At 39.1% G+C, this 23,430-nt stretch overlaps 1 protein-coding gene across 1 annotated transcript in view; it reads left to right on the top strand.

The window, feature by feature from the left end:
* Positions 1 to 23,430, top strand: part of LOC139298973 (CUB and sushi domain-containing protein 3-like) — a 310,941-nt gene that overhangs the window by 58,283 nt on the left and 229,228 nt on the right. Inside the window, 1 exon segment of the mRNA XM_070921804.1 lies at positions 15,193 to 15,415. Coding sequence (XP_070777905.1) covers positions 15,193 to 15,415 — 223 coding nt within the window.

Here is a 23,430-nt window from a genome sequence, read left to right as displayed (position 1 = left end):
TTATAACAGGTATTAACACAATATTCTTTATGGTCTCTTTATGTCCCATGACAATGACATCATCACACGTAGACACCGTCATGGATCATGAAACTGGAGCTGGCCTACTACATAATGAGACTTAACTTCCTGAATCCTCAAGTCAGTTTACATCAAAGGTTTGTTTTCCCCCCCTTTCATCCTGCTAAGAGGCCCTCAGTTTGACAGGAAGTGTTCACTGAATATTCATGTAAAGAAGTCCTTGCAGTGATTTGTGATGCACTTTTGCTGTTGAGAGTTGACTGGGTGAATCCAAATGGTGTTGCTTGAAGTAGTTATCTCATACAAGATGAGCCTTATGATTTAGTGAACATACATTACAACAATCTGCAGCCTTTTAAATGGCTTCTTTGACACACTGTGTACGGAATTAAAACTGTTTAATCGGTTACATTTACTGTTACATGTGCATGTATGTACTGGTATATATGTATTCATTCAGGATAATAACCTCTTTAGGTGACTGAACATCTGTCCTCTTCTCTTCTCCTCTCTTCTAATGTGAAGATAACATTTTAGGAAGAAGATGGAAATTATAACAGAAGCACATTATTTTGATATATCAATCATTAAAATCCTTTCTCTGACTGCGTTCAGTCTTTAAAGCAGTAGGATTGTTATATAACTGATGGTTATTCAACTACTAATTGAGACTCCTTTCTCTTAACCAGCGCTTTGTCTCTCAACAGCATAATGAGAGAGAGAAGTATGTGTGTGTGAGAAACAGTGTGTGTTCAGTGAGAAGTGACTAAAAGAAAAAAAACAATGATTTTTTGTTATAATGAATGAAATGTATCTTATGTGTATGCGTTCAAGTGGCTTAATGTGTTTTTGTCCTTGTTTATTATGGCTTTGAAACGTATCTGTCAATATCTTAATGAGGAAATGTGTAGTGGAGAAATACAGTGCGTGTTAGGCTGGAAACGTATGTTTTCGTGTGTTTGTATCCTTTATCCTTAAAGTTAATAACCATTAGTGTGACCATTTTCTGATAGATCAGCGTCAGTGTTCTCAACATACAACCCGCACAGAGATAGATGAACTATAAACATTTGAATCTCCCGTTACTTCCTGTATTTGGATTTGCCAATTTGTGGAGAGGCAAACGTACAGATTTTTTGAATTTTCCACAATACAAAGAAAAAGAACAAGGAATATGCAGTCCCGCCATGACATCCATTTCCACAGCTGGCCCACTTTACTGTGAATGCACGGTATGAAGCTCTGTCATGATGTGACACTGTTCTCATCAGAAACAACGGCAGCACTCACCATTTGCTCAAATGCCCAAAACGATGTGTCTCATGCAGCCATACAAATTATAACTATCTAACTTACAGACGCAAAGGTGGAAGTAGCACAACATGTTATAGCATCAGAAAACATCTTATGGAGGAGGTCTGGTAGATGTTTGGGTCAACAAAGAATGTGACACAAAAGATCCTGTTTCCTACCAACAGTCAATGTCAGTTTCATTTAACCATGATTACGACCTTTCCTAACCTTAACCAAGTAGTTTAGTGGCTTGAATCTAACCAAACTTTAACTATAGTGGTGGAGTCTGCAGTCTAGTCATTTGTTGCTCTGATAGGCTGGCATGTGTTCATTGGGATAACTTCAACGTAGTTCTGGTCAAACTGTTCTCTCACTTAATGTAGAAGCATCCATTCGAAGTAATTATCAGGAAATACAGTTTAACAGTAAAGGTTTACTGGTATGGTAGCGAGGTAGTGGTTTACTTAATGCTCACAGATGTCTAAGCAAAGTCAGCTACCATGGTAGGGAACAAACAAAATGGTTTAGTGATAATGCAGAAATTAAATCAGAATTGTAATGGGAAATCAGTAATTGGGGAAAAATGTTTACCCTGCTGGCATGTTTGCCTCCTCCGCTCCACCTCTCTGTATACACCGTATCTAGAGACAAGTGGAAATGAAATTTGAATCCTGAGAGTGAGTCCTGTAATTGCCCTCTTAGTGCGCTCATCCCACAGTGGCTGTATGTATAATACCAGCTCTATGGAGGATGATGGATGGATGGGAAACAAAACAGAAGCATATGTAAGAAATATCCCAAAAAATGTTTGTTGGACAAAATGACATACCCCATGCCATCTTTTTTTACTCCTGAAATCACTTTCTTTCACACAAGAGACAGTGAAGAAGAAAAATGACATGATGGAGAAGAGCAGAGAGAGGAAGAGCAGATGAAGGGCCAGAAAACCACAATAGAAAGATATGTATGAGAGAGAGAGCAAGGAAGGTCAGGTAAACATGGAGAGGGTTGGTGTTCCAGTACAGTAGTTGGGCGGAGTTCAGTCCATGTTTCTACGGTAACAGACTTACAGCAACTTACCTGTAAGAGGAGTGGAAGAGAAGGCTGTGTTTGTTCTTGGTGTGTGTTTGTGTGTGTAGGACCTCATTAGTCAGATTGGAGATGATGACACTCAGCAGACACAAATCAATAGTAACCCCCTAAGACAGAATTCGTGTCCACGTTTCTCTCTGTCTCATTAATCCTCTATGCGGTGTACCTGCCAATCAGTAAGGGTTTTATGTAACTACAAGATATGTTTTCCATATGTCTGTGTATCCATGTGCATAGGGGAGGGCTCATTAGATGCTTTGAGAATGAGCTGATTGATGAAATCAACAGTAAACACTGCAATGATGTTCCTTCTTCCTATTTCTCTCTGTCTCTCCTCCTCTTCTCTTCCCCTTTTCGAAGCACAATGATCAACAAATATGTAAATACAGCAAATTCTAACAATGACTAAACCCAAGAAGTCGCTCACTCCCTCACCCACTCACTCCCTCTCTGCAATGCTCTGACACAGACACAAACTTGTATTCACACAAAAAATGCCCTCTGCTCAGTATTCTTTGCTTGCCTTCAGTGACCCACTTTCTCAGAAAGCAGATTTTTTTTAAATGTATTAGTGAAAGTGAGTGCTTGCTTATTCCCATTGCTTCCTGTCCTCGCTGCCTTCTGCTTCTCTCCCCGTTCTTGTACGCCACTGTGGTTGTGCGAAGCCAGAGGTCCTCTACGCTGCCATTTAGTCAGCCTCCATTAAAGCCAGCATGCTGCAGTTAGAAACATACCCTACAAATGTTATGGCTAATTATTGTAATTTTACATAATTTGCATGTTTCAACCTGCAATTTGCTGTGCATAGTGCTAATTTTTCCTAGCAGATGAATATAATAGAATATCCAAATATAATACACCTTTATTAACATTCACCTTCTCTTACGAAATACAATGTCCTACTTTCCATACATTAGGACGGGGTTTCGACAGTCTTAACAAAAGCATACTGACACTTTTAGTCTTGGCTTAGACTAACATCTCTAGGCCTGTTTATAGGCAGTGGCTTAGTTAAAACCCCCACTCTATAGTACTGTCCCCATCCGTGATTCACAAACACACCCACAAAGGGTGCACTGTAACTCTGCTCAGGTTCCAAAAAAATATAGAATAATTTGGCATACACTATGTTTCAACTGTACTGTAGGCTACACAGCTACACTATATTAGACCAATTATAAATGTAACATGTAACATTGATAAAGGCTATGGGTTTCTAAGAGAAGCAGGTCAGAGAGGATACTCAGGTCAGTTGACTTAATTACATTAAACATAAAAAAGATGAAACATGCATTTTGGTCATTCACAAACAGAATGTTATGAAGAGAAAACTAGTGCTAGTACCAATATTTATCTCGGCTGCAGTAGTAGCAATAGTACATAGTGAAGTAAGTAGAAGAAATGGTAGTGGTGTTGATACCACAGTGGAAAACTACTTTATCACTGAAACACTTCAAGTAGTAAAACGCAAGAACAAAGTACCGCAGGGCAGCGGTTAAAGAGTTTTGACCATTAGTACCATATAATATAGAAACATACCGTCGTTACCATCAGTGCTCAGAACAGTTGGTAGACACATTAAAGGAACAGGTCGACTGAGGATATGAGTTTTGACTTTGAAATCCTAATCACATTTAAAATGAAAAAGCATTAAGGTGAAAGTAACAATGAATTTAAATGGTGTGGTATAATTTATAGCACTTACATATAATTTTCTGGAAGGCTATAAAAGCCCTTCAGTCTTTTAAATGGCTTCAGCTATAAATGTATGTTTCTACAGTCACCAACAATATGGAATACTGATGGTTTCTATTTTTAATCTGAGTACATGTGCTCTACAAAAAACTCCAGATTTGAGTCGGATAAAGAGATTGGTGCTCTCAGGTTAAATGATGTAAGTATACAATTGCTTTAGAAGACTTGATTGACAGTTAAATCTTTTTGATGAAGAAAAGTTCAGCGCAAAAGTCTGTATTCTTTTTGTTTATTTTATAGATATATCTCATTCTGTTGTGGTCTTTTGTGTCCTAGCTGTGTTGCCTTTACCTTACCACTACAAAGGATGTGATGTAACCATCCTTTGTGCTATTAAACTACAACGGGTGCCCACATACTGCAGCAAGTTGGTTTGACGTTTTAGAGCAAAGAGATAACTGAGGGTGTGTATTCCATTGGGTTACAAAGGTCCCTCACATTTATTTTGTTGAGGAATTAAACTCACAACTCCCCCGCAAGGCTCAACAGTAAATCCTGGCATCCACAGACTCATCTTCCCTCACACTCTTTCTCTATCCGCACTGATCAGACTCACCTACGCTTCCACTGCCCTGACACTGCACTAACACCTGGGCTCGCACTTAACTCGCATCTCACCCAACAATTTCCACCCTCAGCATAACTCTAGACAACAATAGCCTAATGGGACAGCAGACCTTGTCAACATGAAAGGGGGCTAGCAAGCAATTCAGAAACAGCATTTTAGCGAACACCTAGAGACTAATGGAAGGGCTGACCCCGCTGGCTAAATCATACTTAAATTTATTTAATTTTCCTGCTAGTGTTGAATGAGTGTTGAATAAATGATACAGCTGTATCATAGATGTATTATGTACATCAAGTATCAATCACAAAGGAGTCAAAAATGAGAAACTGACACAGCTGCACAAATGAAAGCCAAAACAGAGGATCACATGCTCTATTTTATATCTATTCTGTTTGTTTTTGCATGTTTGTACAATTCGAAACACAATCTCTGTTGGCGCATACACGCTCCCATGCTGAGCCACTATCTAATTTTTTCCTGCTCAGCCTTAACATTTCCATGTAAATTTTTTATGTTTTTACAACAATGGAGTCTGATGGTAATTTCTTGTTTATCACTGCTTTGGTTGTTGTTTTTGCTCTAGTGAGGAGGCACCGAAACAGTTCGTCTTTGGACACTTTTATTAAATTCTAAATTCGTCCCTTTGTGTTCAGAGACAAGTTGGGATAATTAAAATGTCTTCTTTAATATCTCACATTTCAAGTCACTGGAGGCTGTGTTGTATAATGAATTTAGCAATAAAATGTGGTAACAAACCCCAGTATTAGATTTGCTTAAAGGAGGTGAATAATAATTATAATTGTTATCCCCCCACCAGGCAATTCTTAAACAATAGAGTAGTGATTACAAACTGACACAAGTACTGTATGAATAGTGATAACAGGTTAAGCTATCATTATTTAAATGTATAGTTATGCAGTCTCAGCGTGTGTTCTGAGAACAGTGGCTTGAACGTGACACAGTTGATCAGTCCAAGTAATCCAGTGTTTCCAGTCATGTATCCATGATTTGTAGCAGTGGTGGTTCTGGATGCTTGTAGTTTTGATTGCAGCATTTTTTGAGGTCTTTAATTAGCGTAGGCCGATTATTTCTCAACAGTGGTGTGTTATCTGAAGAGCCTCTGCCACCTGCAGTGGCTTCCTTGGATGTTCGTAGCAGAGTAGCATGTGTCTGTCTGTCTGTCTGTCTGTCTGTATCTTTCTGTCTGTCTCTCTCCTCTTCACCACTTCCTCTCTTCCTCTCTGATACCCTCAACACAACAAAGAGTCTCTTCTGTCCTCATTTCTCGATCAGTCCCATTTGTTTACTGTTTTCTCAAATCTTGTCTTTGTCTTTCCCTTTTATGTGCGCTCCTCTTTTTTTCCGCCCTTCATCTCTCTCTTGCTCCTGTTCTCTTTCTCTTTCTCCCTCTCTTTATCTCTATCCCATCGTCCCCTTCTGCCTCTGACTGACAGTGTTATAAATTGATTTTCAGCCCGGTGTGTTCCCTCTGTCTCTCTCTAGGCATTTCCCTTATTTAGCCTCAACTACTCCAGGGTATAGTCTAGACCGCGGGCCAACTGTCAGTCAGTGGCAGTGTGGAGCAGTCTAATTCTTGGCTGACAAGCGTTCTGACAACAGGAACCAATGGGACGTTTCTAACATGCTTACTCTCCCTTGCTCTGTCTCTCTCTATTGCATTTGTGCCTTTCCTCTCTCTCTTTCCTCTCTCATGCTCCCCCTGTCTGCCCCCGCCACTCCACTCTTTATTTGGTCGCCCTTCTTTTGCTTTTGGTTTGTCCACCCTTCTGTCACTCTTCTCACCCCACCCCCTCCTCCATCTCATTTCCAAAACCACCTCAAACAGATACTATAATTTTCAAGAGACATGGACAGCTCATTTAAATTAACTAACACCGCATCCATGCACATACTTGCATGTGCACAAATACACACACATCTCATTTTGCCCCTGGAGCTTGAGTGCTGCTGTGATCTGAATGCTGATTGGATGGTTTGTCTGTCTGCAATGATTTGATTGGTCAGTTTGCTCCACTGGGAAAGCCATTCTTTAATCATAAATGAGAGCCAGTGAGATTAGACGGAATAGCCCTTTAAGCGAATCTGGTATCACTGCGGTCCCCCGAGAGAGGCAGAGACGGAGGGAGAGGAAGAGAGAGCGGCAGAGAGATGAAAGAGAGACGGACAAACAGAAAGAGGGAAACGCAGAGAGTGAGGCAGAGAGATGGAAGAGAATTTCAAGTACATTTCCCTCTAGTTGGGCTAGTGTAATGCCACTATACTGCTGAGGATAAGAGCAATATTTTATATTACAGAATATGTGCACACCCACACAGCTATGTGTCATATAGAGACATTGCTGGCCCCCCCAAGTAGGAACTGGGGACGACCAGCAACCTTGAGGGGGTACCGTGGGTCCCATTCAAATGAAGAATAGGGTAATTTCACTGTTACCTCATTTAGTAGTCGGCCCCACATGAAAATGGCTATATTGATCATAGGGTGGAAAATGACAAGCTTAGTAATTAATTTCACCCCCGCAGAATCATCAAGCGTATTTCAGGATGTGTGAAGTCAAATTATCTTACTGTATGGCAATGGAAGATTTTTATTCATTTATATATTCATTTTGGTTGGGTTTGAATTATTTCCCTTGCTTCACGATAATGTTTTACTCACTGTCTTTAAAGGCTTGAGGGAGCTGGAGTCTGTCAGGCTATGAGGGCATATAGCTGCATAAAAAAACGCAAGGGGCCATAGTGTGGGTTGTTACAGGTACCCTTGAGAAGATAATGCAAACCAGAAGTCCATTATGACAGATGCAAAGAAGTTTTAATGGCAGCAGACATTTCTCCTCCCTCCTGATGCTTGCAGGGTAAAATGGACGCAATGCTACATGGTACAAGCTAGTAGGTACCTACCTGCTTGTATATATTTAGCCACCTTTATTGCCAGGCTGCCCTGCGTTTTATTGCCCTAACATAGTGGCAGCATTTAGGCCGATGTGGGGCCTGCATTTTTTTTGACCCAGAGAAATTGAAAAAGCTAATGCAGGCTGTAAAATATCCTGAGAATGTCAGGCAGCTTACATCTCGGGGCCAACAGAGACAGACACTCACTCACATTCACACCTAGTGGCAGTTCAGAGCCTCCAGTGCACCTTGCTTGTTTTTGGACTGCGAATGGAAACCCGTGCAAACACCACACAGAAAGGTCCAGGGACTCTTGTCGTGTAGTAGCAGTTTTTAATGCTGTGCTATTTAAAGTCATGAAACTAGCCCAGACTAAATTTTTTGAAAAACTGGATTGTCTTGAAAATGGTGTGACAAGTGCCAGGATAAGCCACTTGTTAAGCTTGTGTTTTTTTTCTGCAGTGTATTATTTAAGACATTCAAGATGAGATATCGCTTTGATGAAAGAGATCAAGCCTATATTGCAGACCAGGGTTCATTAAATCCACTCAATTCAAGAAGCAGATTTTCTTCTTTGTCTTTAAGCTTCTTTTATCCAGGGAAGGTTTTGCTGAGCATGCATGCTCTTTTCCAGCTAAACCCTGTTCCTCATTAGTACCAGTGCATATATTCACACCTGGGAGCTACCCAGTCCAACCACAAATCTTTCACTGTTTGCCAATTAGCATCGCTATTTAAGTCTTTGGGGGGAAATGCCTTGCTTAAAGTGATGCTCCACCCAAAATCTGTTTAGTATTAAACACACATGCCCTGTAGACTTGAAAGTTGGCTCTACAAAGTTCGTAGCTGTCTTCTTTGTGGAGGGCAGCAGCTGAAACCATCTTGAATTAACAACATTCATGGATTCCAAAGATAACACAGTTTAATGGCGAGAAACAGTATCAAAACGTGCACACAGAACTGTCTTTTTGTTTGCCAAAATATTACTAAATTCACTGATTCTCACTGCTCCTCCTCCTCATGACCAACACGTGCATGTGTTGGTCTGTGGACCAGAGCAACCCCCACCTGCTCTTCTATTGGTCAGAACCGCTCAATCCAAGCTTACCTATGAAAGTGGACTTAGTGTGTGTCTTCGCAGATTTGGTTAAAAACATACTGAATAAATACAGAGAGACATAAATGCTATTTTAGTATATCCACGCTTTGTATGTGTGTGTGTGGTGAACAATAGGTGTTGACGATGACAGCAGTAAGTATGGTATGATAAGGGTTAACTAGTAAGGTCAGGGTTGTGAAAGGTTTAAGTGGTCAGGGTGTTTCATAAGCTGTGTGTGTGTTTATGACATAATGCATGGATTTGTGTGTATATCCCTCTGAATCTGCCCTGATCTGTGTGCACCTGTGAGTGTGTCTGTGTGAACCTCTGTGTGTGTGTATATGTGTCTGTGTATGCTTCTTCTATGCTTGTGACACTGTGCTTCTGTGTGTGTGTGTGTGTGTGTGTGTGTGTGTGTGTGTGTGTGTGTGTGTGTGCGTGTGTGCGTGTGTGCGTGTTTGTGCGTGTGTTTGTGTGTGTGTGTGTGTAGAAGGGCTGTCAGTTTCGGTCTGGTAGTCAGCATAATTAGAAGTCTCTCTTTTACCCCTGTCTCCTTCTCCCTGTTTCTCTCTCCTCCTCCTCCTCCTCCTGCTCTCTTCCCTCTCCCTTCCTCTTACTCTCCCATCTCTCTTTCTATATTTCTCCATCTCTCTCCCTCCCTTCCTCTCTCTCTCCTACACTCTTTCACCTCTCTCCCTCTGAGTGATGAGTTTTAAATCATCCGCTCATTCTTCACGCAATGATGAATGAGGGGAAATCTGTCCTTTTCTCTCTGTTTATTCTGTTCTCCATCTCTGTCCTTCTGTCCCTATTTCGCTCTTTATTCACCCCACCCTGTATCCCAGCTATTCAATTTAATGATGTTACTTCATTTAGACTCAGACTTATTTTCCTGTCTGGACTGAAGGCTACAAATTGTGCGGGTTTATTTCTGATAGCTTTACAAGGTTTTAAGCTGTACCAGTTAATTGAAAGTAGAAAAAGAGCAAAAATGTAAAAGACAGGCTAAGAAATATTCAGAGTGGTCAGCAATTAGTTTAAAACATGTTGTTGAAAAGGTAATATAAGCACACTTTAGCATTTCATACTTTAACATCACTGTATCAGTTGAACGATTTATAGAGAACAAGACAAAAATTAAGTTTTAAGTAAATCATTTTAGACATTACACGTCAAGCCAGTGCAGATTTTGATTTTATCTTATTGAAATTAACATTTCAAAACTGAGTGTGAGATTGAACTGCCTGTTGGTGCTAATGCATGCTTTATGGTGGCCTTGTTGGGAAAGTAGAACTGGAAGCATCTCCTTTTTTTTTTTGTCATTTCTTGAATTAATAGCCCGATGCCACACACCTGTGTCTAGGTTGAATACAGTACATTACATGCAAAAACATACTTTAACCACTAGAGGGATAATTCTATAAAAAGACATCATGAAATACTTGGACCACAAAGGACAACAGAACAGCAAATGAAAACCTAGCTCCTAAAAAAGTATGTCCTCATCACTAGGAGCATGTCGTTAAAAAAAATGACAAATCTTTCTCATACTTTAACTGACTATATATAACATTCACAGGGGCACTGAAGCCTCTAAATACCATGGCTGGTGTTACAATTTACAAAATTAAAGATTTTCCTTTGGTGAAAACGTTTGTAAAAATGTTGCTTTTCACCATATTCCTACACAACGTACCATTTTCCCTTAAGTCACGAAAGCCACATGTCCTGTTTAGGAGCTGTTAAGTAACCCCTAACTAGTCTACTTGCAGGCGCATAACTAAAACTCACCCCTGAGACTTCAGTTAACACCTCACTCAGTGCATCATCACTCTAAATAAAGTCCCAATTGCACTTTATATTAATTACACTTAATTTGAAACCTCAACCTGTAACACATGACAAAAACAGGGCCTTTGTGTGAGCTCCTGTCTATTTCCTGGCAGAACAATTCATTCTTCTCCAGTAATAAGGTTCTATTGTGAGCTTAATCCTGAATCTTGTCAACAGACCGGGTTACAAAATCTTGATTGCAGCCACATATGCGTCCGTCAGTCTGTGTATTTGGCTGTAGGGAACATTGTCAGCCATTGAGCAATATTCTATTCTAATCCATGGCTTTCCTTCAGATGGAAGTATCCAAGATTTCTTGCTCATTCCCAAAAATGTTTAAGCCCAACAAATGTACGATATTGTGGTTATATTGCCAACTGGTCCAAAAAAGTCCTGCAAGTCCTCATCAGAAACATAGAAAAATAAGATTACATCATCAATATACCTGAAATGAGGTGGTAGTAGAAATGAAAACATTATTTTTAGGTGCCCATTCAATTAGTCTGCTAAAATCATTTTGAAGCATTGAATTAACTGGCTACAACTCAATAATATGTCAAAGCTTCTATGTCTTCATGGTGGACAATGTTTTAGACTCTATATCCATAATAGCCGTAATCTATAATGAACCGTTATTTGAAATATCAGTGATATTATTAAAAATGTGAGTGCTATCTTGGACGTTACATCACAAAGATTGTAAGAAACAATGAAATACATTGGATAGAGGTTCTAATAGGTCTGCCTTTTTCTTTGTAACTGTGACTATTTGTTGTCCTCAGGTGAACCACAGCTTTATGGAACGTAAATCCCGTTTAACTTTGATCATAAAATGTTATTCCTGTTGGGAATCACATGGATCCTCCCTTTCTGAACTGGGCCAAAATGGCCGTTCAATAAGTCGTTTTCTTGCTGTGCTGTGCACAATCTTTTTTCTGCAGTGTCTTGTAGAAGAAAGCAGGCAAGGCGGACAGTGGCATTTCCAGCCCTGTGTTTTGTTGTAGGCAAATTGAAACAAGCAAAAAGTGATATGGATGTGTATGTTGTGAGTGCGTATGTCAGTAGTAGTATATATAAGTTCGTTTTGTAGGAGTGTGTACGTGCATATGTGTGTCCTCATATGGCTCTGCCCGTCCCTTCCGGTTCCTCAACATCTCAGCTCTGATTGGTTGTGAAGGGACAGAGATACCGGCCTTTAATTGCAGCTCTGACTGCCATTGGTCATTATATCTGTCACTGTGATGTTCTTAGAATTGTCTGGGTTAAATGAGGGTTGGACAAACACACACAGGCACACACAGATACACACATATGTGTAGACACACACACGTCTTTTGGTTGGGGTTCTGTCTTGGATAATTGGTTGGAAAAGCATCCAGCAGGATCACCCTGCTGTCCCTGTGGCCCTGGCTGCCATGGTAAATAACAAGGCTCATAAACATGAAAGGCAGGGGATGATCATCCTGATTTGAGCCTTGCACTCTGAGGAGATCAATTAAGGCCTCGGAGTTCAAGGACTTTAAACATACAGTAAGAGCAATTTTCAATAAACACTTTCATTTAAACTTTGAATAATATACCAAAGGCATACTGCTGCAGCATCAAAGAGCTTCTCTTTATTTCCAGTGATATAAAACTGAGGAGTGGAAATTCATTTTTATTATGTATGATTAAAGAACAGACAAAAGTGTTGCATTATTCAGCCCAAGGGCTGTTATGTTATAAAACCAATAAAGGTCTTGCTAAAAAAAACAGACAAAAAAGACACGGCTACACTGGATAAGAGAATATAAAATGCAAAAAAAAAATCAACACGCACAGAGATGTTTTGCAACACCATCTAGAAGATACAGGATCAAGCCTAATATAACAGCAAGTTTCTTCACTTCTGTAGTGTCCTTGAGCAGGATGATGCTAAATCCCTACCAGCTCCAAGGGTTTCTGCTCTGTAAGCTGACTCTGCAGTCTGACTCCCCTGCGGAGCGGAAGAAGTGAAGATTTTCTCCATCGGGGATCAATAGAGCATTGCAAAAATTGCTCGGGACCTGCTTCAGTCCTGGACACTCCAAGGTTTTCATCTAACACCTGTGGTGTGTTTGATATAAAAGGATCATTAAGATCAAAGGGAGAAGATAATGATCCTGATGTGAACTGTGAAGTCCAAGGAGATCAATTACATTTACATTTTACAATTTAGGCATTTAGCAGGCTCTGTAACCCGTAGAGATTTAGAATAAGTACAGCAGCAGAGTTAGCTTCACTTCTAATTTAACGGTACAAGCAGCCTGTAAAAAGAAGTGCAAAGGATAGAAAAAGACTCTACACACGCCTCCTCTCATCCACATTAACAATCTTTTCCAAAATATAATAATATCAAGTTAAACATAGTCACAGAAAATACTTATTTCTGATTACTGTCTGTTAATATTGTCTATTCAGACTCTTAAAACATAGTTCCCGTCAACAGTTTATCAACCATTTTTGCCTAGTATGCAAAATAGTATACACTGCTATATCATCACAGCAACAATAACTCACTGAACTCACAGGTGAATCTAACTTAGACAAAGGTTAAACTGACTCAAACTGAAACAAACTTTAGAAAATGCACGATCATTTTAAACATAGCCATGGTATAAGCCTGATAATACACTCTGAGGTGTTCCACTATTGAAAATAATGTATTGCTCGGATATCCAGCACTGTGACATTCACTTGGGATACACTACAAGCAGCTGAATTACTGTTGTGACATGTTTTGTTTCCTATGCATAGAGAGAGGTCAACATAATGCTTGTTGCAGTTGATTTAGTTGTTAGTTTTGCATCTACTCCTCTCCTCCTATACTCTCTTTCCTTGTCTCCTCCTCCTACCAGCCTGCTACCACATACATAGAGCCATAATGAAGCCTACAGTAGCTCATTAAGATCTAGTAGTATTTATAGTATGTATAGTATAATAAAGAAATCAATCCTTGTGCTTGATGCTGCATAGTGTGTGCATTTGTCGTGTACATGCATATCTCTTGTCTTTCAGTTATAAATAGCTGAGCCATGTTCAAAGCTGATTGACCTATCGTTGTCATGCATTTTGACATGTCAGTAATTGATGAGCAGAAACAAAGAAATAGCTAGCTTTTGATCTTTTAAAGGCACACCGGGTGAATCAGAGAGAATGCTCTGGGTGTTTATTGATTTCACCTTTTAAGTCAGGTGGAACGATAGCTCAGTGGCAACTGAGTTTCCCTTCCATCAGGAGGCCTGGGTTCACGCACCCCATGCTGAATGTGACCACCAGCTCCTGGGGTGCTGCTCTGAAACAGAACCTGCCCTGTGCTCTTCCTGGGGGAGGATGCTGAAGAGATTATGTTCCTCATAGCACCACAAACTACAGATATGCTATAAGACTGTCTGACAAATACTTAATTCAACAGTTTTGGCGCTAGCTACAGTATATATTCTATTAATATGTAGTCATACATCAGCATCAAAGAACAAGGATATATTCGACCCACGATGACCTACTTAGTATCACTCATGCTGACTTGTGGCTTATTCCTACATTGATGTAAAGCAATAATTTGCTTTGCAATACCAGACTGGCACTTTTTAGTGCCGTTACCTGTGTGTGCTCTGTCACAAGTTGACAGTTTTTAAGCCACATTTTAAGCTATACTTTTAGATCCTGGTTGTTTTACTGCACAATCGAGAATCTGGGGGAAGAAAACTGTGTAATGACCCTACTTTTTCAAAGAGTGTTGAATGTTTTAGAAGTATTTTTAGCCTCCATCATTGGCTACACACCTCAGCATGACCCTTTCCACACTTCTCCTCAGAGATGCCCATTTTACAACAGTGAGGGTCCTGCTGGCCTTTTCTGTGTTTTTTAATAGTACCACTCCTGTGACCAGCGACAGAAGGAACAGGTGTTCAGCAAGCCATCTCTCTCCCTGTACAGTAACACCATCTAATCTCATTCACATTCCCTACTGGCCCATGCCAACATGCCAAATATATTCAAGACAGGGCTACTCAATGTAAGATCTCTGTTAAATAAGTCATTTTTTGGAATGATTTCATATACCACAGAATCTGGGCATTTTTTTGATGACAGAATCGTGGGTGGAACCTGAGGATTTTACTCCTCCAATTGAAGCCTCTCCTCCTGGCTACTCTTTTCTTCACCAACCTCTAAAGAGTAATAGTGTGTATGCATGTGTAACTGTGTGTGTGTGTGTGTGTGTGTGTGTGTGTGTGTGTGTGTGTGTGTTTCTTATATGAGCACACCCTGCAGTTATTACTCAGTGTCTGTCAAAACTAAACCTAAGCCAGCTCTCAAACACTGCACACGCTGCTAGATACACACTGACTCATGCTTACTACATGCACAGAGAAACACACATTGATGAAAAAATTCTCTCATTGTGGGTACGTTGTGTACTTTAAACTCTAAACTTCATCTCTCTCTCACTCCTTTCCTTTTCGCTGTCTTTTGTCTCTCTATCCTCTTCTGTGTCTCCAACACAGAAGCTGTTGTTTGCCACCTTTTTATTTTCTCATTGTATAAATAAATAAAACTAATGTCAAAATAAATGAAATGTTCTCTCTTTTCTCCTTTAGGTTTCATCTACACATGTGGCGGTACACTGAAAGGCCGAAATGGCAGTATAGAATCGCCAGGCTTTCCCTATGGCTACCCCAATGGGGCAAACTGCACCTGGGTCATTGTCGGGGAGGAAGGAAGTAGAATCCAGCTTATGTTCTTGTCATTTGCCATAGAAGAAGAATATGACTTCCTGTCCTTGTACGATGGACACCCACACCCTGCTAACTTCAGAACCAGGTAGGACCGGTTTTTAAATGATTTTTAGAGAAAGACAAGGTGGAAAGTTTCTGTTTTTCCAAAGTCATTGTGAAATGGCAGTCGGCTGTTAAGTAAGACAAATTAAAACTGTATTTTACACACTTTATTTAGACTACTTTCACAGCAAATTACTTGTGTTCAACATCCTCTAATCTCCATGAAAAAGTAGCAAGACAAATACAGCACAAACACCTGTAATGGCACGTCACCCATTGTTTATTATTAGGTTACCACTGATGTGCAGCCAGTTTTCACGTCTTTAAGCTGAAGCTATGAAAAGGTATTCCTTTGCATTCTTGCCGATTAACGATGAGCTGTAATGAGCTAATATGTTTACATGATCAAATATTGGGGATCATGAATTGAAAACAAAGTGCAGAAATGTGTTAGAGTTTTGGTATGAATACATTTTTTGGAAAGCACATACTGTTTTATACCAACATATGATGTTTGTTTCAACAAATGTGTTAAAAATGTTATTGGTGCTGAGAAGGATTCTCTTAAGCAATACTATTGCAGAGTAACAAATTACCTTTTACAGCAACAGGATGCTGTCCCGCTGTAGTACACAAATAGCCAAGGCTCAGTCAGTGACACTGTGGTTTCCCTTTAGTTATTGAACCATTTCATTGAGCTCCGGTTGCAAGAAACACAATACCCAGAAAGAAACTAATTTCAGATAAGCTATTAAACTCTCCTTGCCTTATGATTTTATCAGACAATCAATAGTGCCTAATAGCATCTCTCTGAGACTCACATTCACATTTGACGTGTTCATTTAATCCTGCAATTCAATTATTTTAAGTTAGAAATGTGAGAGCACTGTCTATTGAATTGTTTGATTTTCTCATGGCCAAACAATGGAGATTAGGTTGATACTGAAGTTTTGACAGATGCTGTATCACAAGTAAGGCCACAAAAAAAGTCCCTGACATACTCTTGATCTAAGTAGAACTTCAGTTGCAGGAGGATAACATTTAATCTGCTTCTCATCTGCTGAGTAAAAACAACAACTTATTTTTGTACATCAGTAACGGAAAATAATATCAATAATAAAAATAACGGAAAGCTCTAGCAAGAAGAGCCAAATATTTAAGGCAAAATACTATGAACGGAAACTTCAAGTTCTTGCATCCAGCTACGGTAACAACCAATATATTAGGTGTGTTAACTCAGGGAACAAAGACAATATTTTGTCATAACACAACATGGCTCCATATTGTAATGATTAGCTGTTGTATTTTATCATTGAATCTGGCTTCTCTGTCGTACTAAACTAACTGTGAAGGAGCTCTTGATTTCATTTTGGCTCCTGCGAATGTGAACATTCACCTGGAACTAATTCTTGGAATCAAGAATATCCAACATGAAACCAAGAAAAGCTTCACACGAGAGGCTCTTCTGGTGGTGGCTCTTCTTCTTCGAGGCAACAACACTTTTTACACACACCAGCCTTGCTTACAGTTTGATGAGGGATGCACAAACCCACAGAGCAAGCTCTGCTTATGGAACAGATCCAGCCACCAAAGATAAGACAACTAAAGAAGATGCCATGGCTGTACCTCATGAGATGTTAAGGCCAGCATTTATTTTTATTTGCCATAAACAAGTTCATTTGCAGGCCACATGCCAGTGCTAACACAAACTCAACTGCAACATAATACTTTAATGGCCCTGTAAAGCTATTTTCTCAATCAGCTTTGTTTATATGCAAAGGGGTTCTACATGAATACACTATTTCCTTCCAAAGGTAAAACAGTTTTGGTTATTTCACATGAGAGTTTTCATATATTTATAACTAAATTTTTAAGGGCTTTAAAATGAAATAAAATCATAATCTTGGTCTTAATATGCCATATTCAGCCCGGTCAGTTTTGGCCAGGAACACAAAAATAGTCAAATCTATCAAACACAAAGAGTGCATAACAATCTGTTTTACAAATCTGCATCTCTCACTGGCCAAATTACAGCCTGACTATTCACTGTCTTCTCAGGAGAAATGTTTTGGCTTGAATTGCAGAGTCAACATTAGGCAGGAGCTCCCACTGCCGATGGAGTTCTGGCTAAGGTCAGAAATGGATTTCTTTAATTACATCAGGCAAGCGTGAGGCAACTACCACTGACGTAGTGCGAGGCAAGAAAATCTGGTTTGGTTCAGTTGAGGAAAAAGGATGTGGATCATGGAGAGATGAAATGAAACTTGGTCGGTTGCTGAAAAGCAATTCTCTGGCTGTGGGGAATGAACCATGTTCCGTTGGTTCAACGAGCATAATTTCTAATCATCCAGCTGCAATAATCAACCTTTCTCTGACAATCCGGTGGCTTTTAGTGCTCAAATTGCCATACAGAGTTAATTAAACAAGGGACCAAAAGAATGGAATAGAATAGAGTAGGTTGACCATGAGGTTTTCTTACTTTTTATGTTATTCCCAGAGAGAGAAGAGAGAGTGAGCAAACAGATGGGAGGAGAGAGAAAGTGAAAGATGCCCTCTATGCTGTTATTGGTTGATCAGGATTTCCTGCTTATCTGAGATAACAGGAAAGGATATGCTGTGTGAGTGTGTGCGCACGTGCATTCACGTGCATAGGTTGTGTATGCGCATGTGTCTGTGTGTGAGGAAGATTTATGGTCTGCATAGTTACAATCGCCCCACTAGTTAAGCCAAATTACCTCTGCTGTCTCATTCTCTCTGTCTTGTTCTCTTTCCATCTCTCTCTTTCTCTCCTTCAGACACACACGCATACACACACGCACACACATGCACGGACACAGGGCAAAATGGTGATTAAAAGGTCTGATCCATTAACAGGAAAATGGTAATTATGGGGAGAGTGATTAACATGGATCACACACAGACACATACACGCTTGTGCATGCACACACAGTACACAAACACTAGACACACACCAGTCTGATCTTTTTTTGTGTGTGTGACATAAATATAACTGAAGGTCTTGTGCTTTCTTTTTAGGATTGTTCGAATTACAGCGTGTAATGTCACATGACTAACACTCACCTCGTCTGAACTCTAAAGCAGGCTATCATTTCCTCCTTTTGAACACACAAACACACATTTCTAATTTCTAAAAATGTATGAAAATTGTACAGCTATTGATGACAGTTTTTTTTTTTAATTATCAACCTTCAAGGTGATGGGGGCTTGTCCTCAAATCAGGGTTAACTCTCTTGATGTCACCACATACACTTCAATCAAGATTTAAAAGAGGTTTTCTAAAGGTACATTTTCATAATGAGGTAAGGGCGCCTCCTTTGATTGCTGCATGTTCTAGAGCCACGTTCCAGCTTGGCCTGTTGACAGCACACCAGCAGGCACCAGTGTGAAACGTTCCTCTGGCTGATGAATCATATTATTAACTGATTTTCAAGTTAGACACAGATTAAAGCACTGTGAAATAACACTTCCTCTCAGTCACCCCTTTTATTTATTGACTCTGGTTGGAAGTTGGAATTATTGACTGTGACAAACCGAGTGTTTTGAACTTTGGGTGGGTCTTGTCTCACCTGTCCACCCTCTTCAAGATGTCGGTGCAACAAACAGATATGATGAATGGAGCTAGTCTTGTTGTACTGTCTGTGCCTGTAGACTTTTGAAAGCCAGGATGCACAAACACACTGTGACCCCAACAAATAAAACATATTATTGCAATGGTCATTCTAGTTTTCCTAGAAGGGTCAAAGCAGGCTTAATGGCATTTCTGTGTCCTCCAAAAGCTTTTGAAAACATTTTTTTCCCTTTAATATCGTCTTTAAATTAGTAATATTGTTTAAATGAGTTAATTGTGTAATTTATCTCAGGGGATCAATAAAGTATTTCTGATTCTGATTCTGATTAATTCCCAAAACAAGGTACGCCATGTAGCATCTCAACCACAAAGATGGGAATACCTGAAAGAAATATGAGCTAATAAATATGTAATTGGACTGAGATTTCCACTCTCCACTCTCCCAGGGAGAGTTTTCTAAATTAAATTGATAAAATGTTGTATTAGGGCAATTTAAACTATTTAATAAAACATAGTTCCTCATTAAAATACATAAATAATCTTATTGACTATTTTCTTTGTTGATCTCGTCATCACTATTGTATATGACTGGTCCAACCTGCCTTCATTAGGAAACATTAACAAAGAATAAATATAGCAAGAGCCAGAGGAAAAGGACAGTGTGTTGTGAGTGCAAATCTATTTGGATTAGTACATTACAGTACCTAAGACATATTTACCTTATCTTAACACAGCCCAGTCTGTATGTCCATATTGGATGATTTTGTGTGACAAGATTTATGTTTATTCTCAACCGTCAGTGCAGAATGCTAACCTTAACCCTTAAAACTGTACACTGGACTTTTCATCAACTAACCTTTATTAAACCTAAACCATACTGCACTGTCCGTGCACATTTATTATATGACTAATTAATATAAATAAAAAATGATTGCAATAAGCATTCAAAAAACATTGTTGTTCAACATAATCCAGGGTTTTGCAGATCTGTCCATTATTAACATTATGTTTGGTGTGTAGTTTGGTGCTTAGCTGGCCCTTAAAATACCATAGTGATATCTATTTTGAGAATGAACCCTCTTTGCATGTATGGCTGTCTGGGCACCAATAAATGTGATACTAGTGTGCATGTTAACATACTTATTAACAGTGAAGACTGAGTAACAAAGAGAAATTAATAAGAAAATGTCTGAGAGGCAGAGTTAGGAGGTAAAGACAGAGTGTGTTTGTATGTAATCATTTTGAGTTACATTGGAGCCTCCTGAGGTATGCGTGATTTATCCTGAGAGACCCTTAAATAGACAGTGTGACATTTTGAAATTATATCTGTTAATTGTCTTCATTGGCTATTTGTCACATTATGTTGTCGGCCCTTCAGCTTGCGGTTATCCTTTGGTTTAAACGCCTATTCATTTTTCATTTAATAGAAATGCCAGTTCAGTTTTTTCATTTCTGATAATATGGCAAGTGCTTAACAAAGCTACACTTAAGAATGTCAAGGTAATTTATTTCAACAGCCTTAATAAATACTTAAATAAGCTTAAGTAAATACAGCACAGATAAGTGGTGGTTCTTGTCATGGATTTCAATGTGTGTTTGCTAATAAATTCAGTTTAATGTAACACCCATATTCATATATTTATTCTGTAAGAACAAAAGTTGAATCATTCTTGTTTATTAATTTCTCGTAAGACAGAAGAGCGCTGTTTGACTGGTTTGTTGAAAATTTGCATAAAGTTCAACATTACTCAGCTTTCCCTTGTCGCCTCAGTTGCTTTCATCCTTTCACTGTGTGCACAGTTGAAGCTGATGTCTTCCTGTGTTGCAAGCTGCCATTTGAAATGACTGGCTTCCTGTCACTCACTGATGTTTTGTCATGGTAAATGTGGGAGCCTGGTAAGGTCGCGGCACATAAATTGTTGGAGGAGAAAACGTGAGTGGGACAACAAGTAGACTTCAGAGAATTTAACAGCTGTCTGAGAATTAATAATGTGTGAGTGCCAAGAGAGCGTCTGAGAGTTTTGGGGCATGGATGGATAGATGGATGAAATGCGAGTACTAAGTGATGGGAGAAACAGCACATGTCTTTCTTTTGCCAGACCCTCAGGATTAGAATAGGAAATGACCAGATTGAGGATTTAAACCTGATGGTGTGTGATACTGATGACATGCTGCTTACAGTCAAAAGCTTTGACAAAAGCTCAAATGCTAATTTGTCTTTGCCGTCAACATGCAAAATAAAATCAAAAGGCAATCATTTTTGGTAATTGCAACAGAAAAGAGGTCACAGAATTTTGAAATAAAGTCATAATGGGGTTTTGGAGCATGATGAATCAATTCACAAGAAACAAAGGAGTGTCCCAGACGAATAATTGTGAGCAATTCAAAGACTTTGAATGCACCGCTTACTAGAAACACTACATTTAGACTCTTTTGTGAATAACACCAGCCTTCCCACCCAGACCTGAAAATCTGGTCTTATTTAAAAATGTATAACAGGGGGGACATGCTTTGATTCACAGCTATCCACATTTCTGTTAAAAACAAAATCAAGGCTGCATGAGGAAATGAAATCATTTCACACATCCAGGGCACAAGCAAAATGAATGTATGCAAGGTTTGGTAAAGTCAGAGGCACAGGCTCTAGGTTTGTTATGAAATTAATGGTAAAAAGGGCAGTGAAAATTATTGTTACAACAGTGAGACGCATATTGATACTGGATTACTCTGATGTAGTAATGACTATAGAAATATACAGACCCTAATTGTCATGATCTCCACCGTCATCATTATACAGCATGTGAAATTGATTATATTATATATTATATATATTATATTAACTCTATTAGTGTTTTTTCCAGCACCTTTCTTTCCCGCTTTCATGTATGAGCCCTTCTCCTCCTAACATATCATTAATGCTGTGTTCAAGAAGTGGGAAAATCCAATGCAGCATCCTAACAGATGACTTTCTGGTGTTCATGCTTCCAAACTCATTTGAAGTTTTGTGTAGACTTTAGATTCCATTATAACTATTGTCTTTACATGTGCATACTTGAGATGTAAGTTTATATTTTACAGGCTCACAAAAACAGCTACTTAAGTTGTGTCAAGTAATTGTGTGAATATTTGATCAATGCAATTTGTCAATTTCATCTAGTGGCTATATTTGTTTTGTGCAAGAAAATCTGTTTTTAAACCATTTACTAAAGTAAACTAGATTTGTGTGGATGCATGTCAACAGTCTGGCTGGGTTCGATCTGTATAATCTCAGACTCTAATTATTAGAAATGTGGTTACAATGTCTGGATTAAATTTATCCAGAGGTGAAAAACACAGGAATTGAATGTACTGTTAGCTGGTTTATTTGTGGCTTCAGAGAGATTCAGTGGCAGAGTATCAAAGGGTTATGCAAACAAGACAGAAAAAGTTGATATTACAATCTTTATATGACATCCATCTCTAAAGTTATGACGTGAATGATGTACCCATAGTTGTTTTGGGTTTGCACTTTTTCAAGTTTTCACAATATAAAACAAGAAGTTACTTCCACCAAGTATGGAGTGCATTATCAATATAGTGCACATGCTTAACCATAACTGAAGACAAAGGGCCCTCCACACAAAATCATGAACGTTTTTTTTGAGTAAAGTCATGATTTACATATTGTAGAGATTTTTAGAAATATTCCAATTTTCTGATTTCCCCTGAATGCAGCATAAACGTTGCTGCTTGTTAAAGTGATTAGCTACTGCAAATTCAGGTGTGAAAGACTATTTCTCTTGACAGGAGGATGGATAAAGCTTTCAGTTTGGACAGAATAACTATATATAACTAAGTAAGTACTATTATCAAATACAAATTTCTCCTAATGCTTGTGTTGTCAATAACTTTAGTTTCGTACTGTATGCTAGCATTTGGTAACTATTGAAAGTAACTGCTATTGCATTAGCGTTAGCTATTTCTGTATGTATGTATGTTAATATTTGCTAGCTGTAGCTAGCCTTTATGTCCAGTATATGGATATATATGTGTGTGTTTCTTGCTGGTATAATGTGAATTATTTAGCGAATTATTTTATGTTGTGAAGTTCAAGAGATGTATTCTGTGTCACAGTTGTGGAACAAGAAGAATATGTGAGGTTTGGGGAAAACAGGGGGCCTGGAAGCTTATTTTGTCAGGTGTCACAGAAGCAGCTCTGTGATGTGAGAGCAAACTGGGTGTCCTGGAGCTGGTGGAGGAGCTGAGGCAGGGGCATCTGCCTTTAGGCAAGTCAGTGAGTGAGTAACTGAGGTTACAGGGGAGGAAAGCAGGACTGTAGGAGAGGTGAGGGCAAAGGGACTGGTCATGGTCCTGACAGCCTGCTCTCTGTTGCTTTACTCTGGACACAGAAGCATAGTGCAGTGTGACTTCAGTGTAATGCTTGTCTTACTCCACCATCAGGCTGCCAGAGTTTCTTCTTTTATGGTAGT

This window comes from Enoplosus armatus, chromosome 16 (assembly GCF_043641665.1).
Source record: "Enoplosus armatus isolate fEnoArm2 chromosome 16, fEnoArm2.hap1, whole genome shotgun sequence".
Taxonomy (NCBI): Eukaryota; Metazoa; Chordata; class Actinopteri; order Centrarchiformes; family Enoplosidae; genus Enoplosus; species Enoplosus armatus.
The sequence above is the reverse complement of the archived record's forward strand: the minus strand, read 5'-3'. Positions and strand labels throughout refer to the sequence as shown.